General features: G+C 55.9%; 1 protein-coding gene across 1 annotated transcript; it reads right to left on the bottom strand.

Annotated features, from left to right (window-relative positions):
* Window positions 1-3,281: 3,281 nt before the first annotated feature.
* On the bottom strand, window positions 3,282-6,656 carry LMXM_34_2320 (putative protein kinase; the record flags this gene model as incomplete). Its single annotated transcript, XM_003879180.1, has 1 exon — window positions 3,282-6,656. One exon carries the CDS (start codon window positions 6,654-6,656, stop codon window positions 3,282-3,284), a length of 3,375 nt encoding a protein of 1,124 aa, XP_003879229.1.
* Between the last annotated feature and the right edge of the window lie 634 nt (window positions 6,657-7,290).

Genomic DNA, 7,290 nt, shown 5'->3' with positions numbered 1-7,290 from the left:
GGACAGGCACGCGAGGGCTTGCACTCGCCCCACCGTCGTCAAAGTCAATCTGCTGTTGTGTATCTGTGTGTGTACGTCCGTTTGAATGGTGAAGCGTGCATACTAAAGGCCAAGAAGGATGCAAGCCGCCCTCCTACTCCGCACAATCCTTTTTCTTTACGGTAGGTGAGTATTCTCTGTGTGTGTGTGTGCACAAACACGCAGATGGCAACTCAAGTAGGCCTCTACCGTGTCAACTAGCGTGAACGCGTGATGTGCTGTTCAGCGTGAGCTGAGACACACTGACACAATCCTCAAAAACCTGTCCCTCCTTGCTGCGAATCTGTACTGTATTTTTCGCCCCTTTCCTTATCTTTTTTTTTGTGACACACCTCCCCCCTCTAGGCAAACCTGCAACCCCGCCGATCCGGGCCGTGGAGGCAAGAAGGAAGAACGCGAGGAAGATAGAGGGAGCAAAATGGACTCTGGTGACCGTCATTGTTCAGGAATAGTGCTGCCCGCTTTCCTCTTTTTTCGTTCCTTTCGCGCAGCGCGACACGAGAAATCTCCGTCCCCCCCCCTGTGCTTTTCCGCCCTGCCCGCCCAAGTGGAGACGTACTGGTGCAAAGGCGCACCCGCGCCAGCGTTCACTCCCGCCACAAAACTCGTCCTCTTGCACGCATGCGGTCATATCGCTTTGCCCTCCCCTTTACATTGCTTGAGGAGGCAAACAGAGGCTGCAGAGGGAGGCGAAAGAGGGCGTCAGCTTTGTGCAGCGACGCGACGGAAAAGGTGTGGCAAAAGCGTTCAGACGCACGCTCCTTCAGATAGACACCCATGCTCTCATGCACACAAGTGCCTGGGTCTGCAGAGTCGGCCAGTGGCGGGTAGGGGCACAAGCAGGAGTCCGCAGTTGTTTAGCGCTCCCCCTTGTCTTTTTTTGAGCTGGTTTGTTGGTGTTTCCGTGTACCAAAGTAATAACGAGGAGAAGCATAGAAAAACATCATAATCCGATGGAGCCAAGAGTTAACATGAGAGAGACGCGACGAAAGCAGGGCACATGAGCACATGAACAACCACAAAGACGCGCCCACAAGCACACACACACACACAAAGAAAAGTAGCTGAGAGAGAGAAGAAAGGGGAATAAATAGCAAGACACACGCAACGGCAAACTCGCTGATAACAAGAGTGTGTCCCGTTTTTTTTAGCTTTTCAACGTGTCCGCTTTCTCTCTTCTGTAAAACATGCGTTCAACTCCACGTTACCCGGCCTGCCACAGAGGCCCAATCGCGTGGTGCGAAGCCACCGTAGACACATGCACTACAGCCAATGCGCCGTACTCATTTATCTGAGTACGGCCCCTGGCACAATCTCTGGCCACCCATCCGCCACGCGGGTTGCCTCACAGCTCCTCCCATTTTACCGGTCGCCACCTGGTGTGCATCCTCCCGTAGGGGGTGGGCGCTCAGGCTCCCCATAGCAGCAGAGAAATGCGTAGCCCAGGTGTGGGATGTGTTCGAGTTACACTGACAATCTGCCTATCCCAAGAATCGTACGTGTGCACCGCCGCCGGTCTCTCCAACGCAACGCCGTCCAGGATGTGACCGCAAACATCAGCAGCGACGCATCGCTTTGACTTCGCTGCGCTTTAGGCAGCTGACTCTATCATCACCGCACGTGGTTCGGTATAGAAAGAGGAAAGGGAAGATGACTGGTTTCCCCAGACAGTGGAGCACTGAACCCTGAGATGCCACACTGGGGTGGCGCCCCTGTCATCGGAGGATCAGTAACAAAGCGGCAACAAGATCATCGACGTACACCGTGCGGAGAGGCACAAACGTAAGTGCCCACGTGCACCCTCGATTGTCGACGCACGCTGAATGAGTCCTTTCGCCCCCAATAAATGCTTATCACGCATCAAAGACGCGGATACATAAATGGAAACGAAAACAAAGGAGAACAAGAAACGGGCGCGGCGTTTTCCATGACGCTCCGTTTTTCCTGTGTGAGGCTTTCCTTGTTGTTGTTCTTTTATTTCGCGTTCTGCTGTGCTGCTCTCGTACCCCGTGTAGGCCCTTCCTCATGCCTTTCCTCTCTTCCAGCGGTTTGAAGGGAAGACTATGGTACATCAACGCGGGAAGGGAGGGGAAAAGAGCGCAGGAGGCGGCGTGTGACAGCATCAACGGGCCAAGCACGCAAGCAACGACAAAAAAAGGCAGAAGGAAGAAGCTGAAGGAAATGAGCGAGCAGCAGAACGCGATCTTTACAAAGGGGGGAGCACAAACCAATCCAACAACGAAACACGAAAAAAAAGGGACTTCTATGTGTGCTTCGCGTCCGGTGAGGGGAAGGGGGAGAGGTGGCGAGGGGGGAGAGGGAGGGAAGCGTGGGCGTGGGCAAAGGTGGGCATCGTGCATAGGCACATAAACTTAGAGAGATATACTGTACACTGACGAACTTCCAGGAAGAGTCAAAACGGCCAACAGAAGGAAACCACACACACACGCGCACGCATAAACACAAAAAAATAGAACAATACCGAAAGACGAAAAATAAAAAGCGTGAAGGGACCAGACGAGCCGAAATAAAATAAAAATTGCGGACAGCGATGACGACATGAAGACATGATGAAGAAAACGCCGGAAAGGAAAAGCAAGCCACACATAAAATAAAACGAAGTTCAACACTAAGAGAGGGAGATGCTGTGGTACGAGAGGAGGCACACGTGTGGTTCAACGTAGCCGACCTAGATGGGTTGGAGGGAGGAGGAAAAGAGGGGAGGGGGGACAGACGTACGGGTAGAGAGAGAGACAGCAGGGTGGAGCAAACCGTGAAAGCATCGACGACTTTTCAAGAGTCTCGCAAGACAGGAAGGGGAAAACTCATAGATGCGCGAAAAAAAAAACATTCGAACAGAAGAAAGTAGCATGTTGACACATGTGAAGGGAAGTGCCGTTTACATCCAGAGCTGCTCTTCACGGAGCTGGAGTCGCGTGACGCGGAAGAAAAGCACACAGAAGGAAACTCAAAGCAGAGCGTTAGGGGGAAGTGGCATGCCCTACATCACATCCTTACCTCATCCGACACGAATTGAGAGTACAAGACACGTGCGCTTACCCACGAGATGATCACGTGGTTGCAGTCTTGAGCGCTACATCGAACACGTCTGCCTTCGGCTCTCTTGCATTCCGGTCAGTGAAAAAGAGCACCTCTGCTTTCCCTGCGCATTTTTCGTTCTTCCCTTTCCCTCCGTATCGCCTCGCAACCTCCCCCTCTGTGCTCTTCTATGCCTGTCGATCTCATTTCCGAACAACAGAGGGAAGCCGCTTCGAGACCGTGACGCGCGGCACCTGCTCAAAGGATGTCAAGGCGGGAACAGCCAGTTTACCGTCACAAAGGCGCCCCTGCATCGGCCCTACGGGGTATTTGTTGCCCATCGAGCCTGGCAACTGCACCGTCGAGGCGTGCTCGTCTGGTGGCACGGCAAGACAACGGCCAGCCACGCTGACAGTCTTCGGGTTAGGGAATGCACTACAGCACCCAGCTGAGTTGCTGTCTCCCAAGCCGCTGGTGCCGCTGCAGAGAACCGAATCGAGCAGCGGCGACACCGTGGAACGTGACCTGGGTGCAAGCGTGGGTTGATTAGAGGTGCGGTCGTCACTGACAGAGGCGCCGCTCGGTGCTTTCTTGCCGCGCATGAATTGCTGGAACCGGCTCTTGCTGCCATTTGCGCCCACCCCTTTTCGGCTCTCCTCCACAGCAATATATGAAGGCGTCGCGCTGCTGGGCAGCATCGTCTGCGCGACCGTCGATGGCGTCTGTACATTACACCAACTGACTTTGTCGGCCATCCCGTTCCTGGACGCCGGCGTATCCTCGCTCGAAGTTGCCAAGTTGCCCGCCAGGATGCTGTCATTGTAGCCGGTTTCCCTGTCGACGTGATGCCCACGGTACCCGGTCTGCAAAGAAAAGGAAGCCTGCGACGAGGCACTCGATGACGTCAAGCTAAAAAAGGTGAGGGAGTGCGCATCGGTGGTGCTCTGCAAGTTCACTATAGAGAGGGCGGCATCCAGTGACTGTAATCTGCCGTCCAAGCCACGGTTTTCCACGCTGCCACAAGCAAGCCCGCGACCACTGCCGTTATTGCTGCTGCAGCTACCGTTCCGCTGCCTCCCCGTGCGAGCATCTCCCGCCGAGGAATGGGGGCTCCTCTGCGGAGGAAACAAGAAAGATCTAGCGCCTATGGGGCTGACCTCGCTGGCTCGGTGAAGCCTTGACGCCACAGCGAGGACAGGGACGTGCGTCACATGTACCCTTTCGCTGTTGGAGGTCAACGCCTTGCCGCTCCTGTTGGCGCCAGCGCACATCTGCACGGAGACCAGGGAGCCGACGTGCGACCTTCTCCTTAAAGGGGAGGCGCAGCTCAGTGGAACGAAGTTCCGAGCGTGCATGCGCGCGCGAATCCATTCGACGTAGCGACGCACAATGGTGCGCGTGTGCGCCGAGAGGACGGTCTTCTGCCGCATCACCTCGACCTTCACCGTTCGCGTGGCGCCTCGCACCTCCTCCTCCGAGATGCCAAAGTCCCACAAGAAGCTGCGAGCAGCGCTGCCCGCCTCCATTGACAAGGCGGAAACGGTCTTGGAAGAAGAAACCACACGGGGGAGAGGGAGGGAGACGTTCGTGTCCTTCGACACCGAGCCACACGCGAGCGGCAGCTTGAGTCCCTTGGCAGATGTCCCGGCTGACAACAACGCTACCGAGCCAGCGGCGCGCTGCGCTGTAGAAGGGGAGGGGGATGCGTCACCGTCCAGGGAGGTAAAGGAACGAGCCCGCGTCGATGCCTCGAGCAACGCACTCTGTCGCATGGTCTGCTGGAAGCTGCTCCGGTCGAGGAACGCCTTGAGCCGCACCAGCGACCAGCGATTGTTGGGGTTCTTGGCCAGCAGCCCGTTCAGCACAACCCGCCACTCCGCCGCCAGCGGCGTCCCATACATTGTCTTGCCGCACCACGGGAACGTCTGCATCAGGATGTTTGTGCGCACCTCGGAGTACGTGCTACCAAAAAACGGGGACATGCCAACAAGCATGCAGTAGAGCGTGACGCCGAGCGCCCAGACGTCGGTCAGGTGGGGATCGAGCAATCTTTTATTCACCGAGCCGTCAAACAGCTCCGGCGCGGTGAAGAGGAGCGTGCCACCACCCAGGCGAGGTTTGTTGTCAGTGTCATCCTCATTGGTCGAATCGCTAGTATCGGATTTCAAGGAGTGCTCGCTACTGAAGTCGCTGCTCGGGCCGCCACGGTTTTTCTTCACGGCATTTTCCACCTCCCGCCGGGTGGAGAGGATCTCGCTAACGCCGAAGTCGCTGAGAAAAACGTGATGGTTGGTGCCAACCAAGATATTGTCCGGCTTGATGTCGTGGTGAACGAGGTTTCGCTTGTGCATATATCGCAGTCCACTCACAAGTTGGCGCAGGTACAGTGCACAGATGTGCTGGCTAAGCGGCTTGCAGAGGAAAACCGTCGGATTACTGTTGATCTCCGCGTCGGTGAGGGACGCAGTATCGCCGTTGGCGGACTGCCGCACCGCACACCGCATCAGGGCCTTGTTGCAGACCTCGCCATTCAGCGGAATGCCGGCCTCGATGGACTCCAGGGCAGTACTGCTAAGCCCCTGCGGCTTCAGCCTGACAACAGGCCCGTTTGGCACATACTCCATGATTAGGTAGAGTATGTGCGAATCTGGGTCGTCGATAACCTCGTATAGGGATACGCAGTTCCGGTGGCGCACTTTCTTCATGATGGCGATTTCGCGCTTCAGCGCCGCCTCCTGGTTGCTGGTGCCTAGGCCACCGAGCTTCTTGAGCAGCTTCTTGTCAATTATTTTGATAGCTACCTTCTGGCCGGTATTGGTGTCGATCCCAAGCTTGACTTTGCCGTACGCGCCACGTCCTAGATTCGCGATCACCCTATAGCAGTTAATCATGCGGTTTCCCTGCTGATCGTACGCCATGGCGAGCTGATTCGTCTCATGCACCGGTGGCCGCATGAGGCTGGCCGTGCTCACTGCGGAGTGCATGCTGTTGAAGGAGGTACGCCTTCGCCCAGGCGTGTCGAGCAACGAGAGCGAGCCGGCGACCGGCACTATTTGGCTCCTTGCCTTGCGCACCTCCTCAAGCAGCTCCACTAACGACAGCACCACTGCCTCCACCTCCTCTTGATCTTTCTTGCGTAGCTGACGTCGCAGGACGTCCTCGGCGCTCTCACCGCGAGCAGGGCTGAAGAAATCATCAAGTTTGTGCATCCACATGGCGTGCACAAAGCGCTGACCGGTCTTGCAGAGAATATCCGTGGCTGCCTTGTCACGGTTTCGGGCGCTGCTACGGCAGCTCGCCGTCGATTCCTCGCTGGGCCGCCGCAGCTGTAGGTCGAGGTTCGAAAAGGTATCATCGTTGCTGGCGTTCGGTGCTTGCAAGTGGCCGACACCGTAGACGTCATCAAGGGAAGAGTTCCTGTCAAGGTCCTTTAAGAGATCTTTGATGAGGGGGTTGTGCCCATCGCTGCTCGAGTAAGATGCTCTGGGGGCGGCAGCGAAGAACGGAACTGCATCCTTCGCCGAGCCCGGCGAAGCCGGCTTGACATAGCCGCTCACCTTGCCTCGTGAGTTGATCATTCGACTGAGGGAAAGAAAACGTGGTCCGGAAGAATCGCCTGTAAAAAGAAACGGATAAGGGAATCGGGAAAGAACACAACGACCGAAGATGCGAGATACCTCCGAGCGGTGCCCGTTCTCTGGCACGGCGCCCAGTTGACTGATATGCGATGGCGTACGCCTGAGAGACGCGATCGGGAGAACAAGATGGCGAGGGGCACGGCGATGAAAGAAATGCAAACATAAAACGAAATAAGCCCCAAACGTTCCAAAATTCTATTACAGAAAAAAAAGGCGAAAGGTGTAGACAAAAAAAGAAGGAGGCCACCCCAATGGCGGTACAGCTCGAACTGGAGCAGGCGAATCGAAAACACAACAGACACACAACACACACACTACAGCTTTTTTCCGCAAACCCCGGCAGTGCGTTCTGTTTGCCTGTTTCGTCTTTGTTCCTCTCTGCACCTCTAGCCTTACTCTCTCACTCTCTTCCTTTCGCCTGTACTCGCAGCCCAGCAACGCAGCAATGCGTGTGTGTTCTCAGTTTTTTTTCTATGCGCCACAGCAGGGAGATATGGTGACGAGCAAGTGACGCGTAAGTGAGGCACACGCACACAGACACCGCTGTAACAGAGCTCAAAACAGGTTGAAAGTC

Source organism: Leishmania mexicana, chromosome 34 (assembly GCF_000234665.1).
Source record: "Leishmania mexicana MHOM/GT/2001/U1103 complete genome, chromosome 34".
Classification (NCBI taxonomy): Eukaryota; Euglenozoa; class Kinetoplastea; order Trypanosomatida; family Trypanosomatidae; genus Leishmania; species Leishmania mexicana.
The sequence above is the reverse complement of the archived record's forward strand: the minus strand, read 5'-3'. Positions and strand labels throughout refer to the sequence as shown.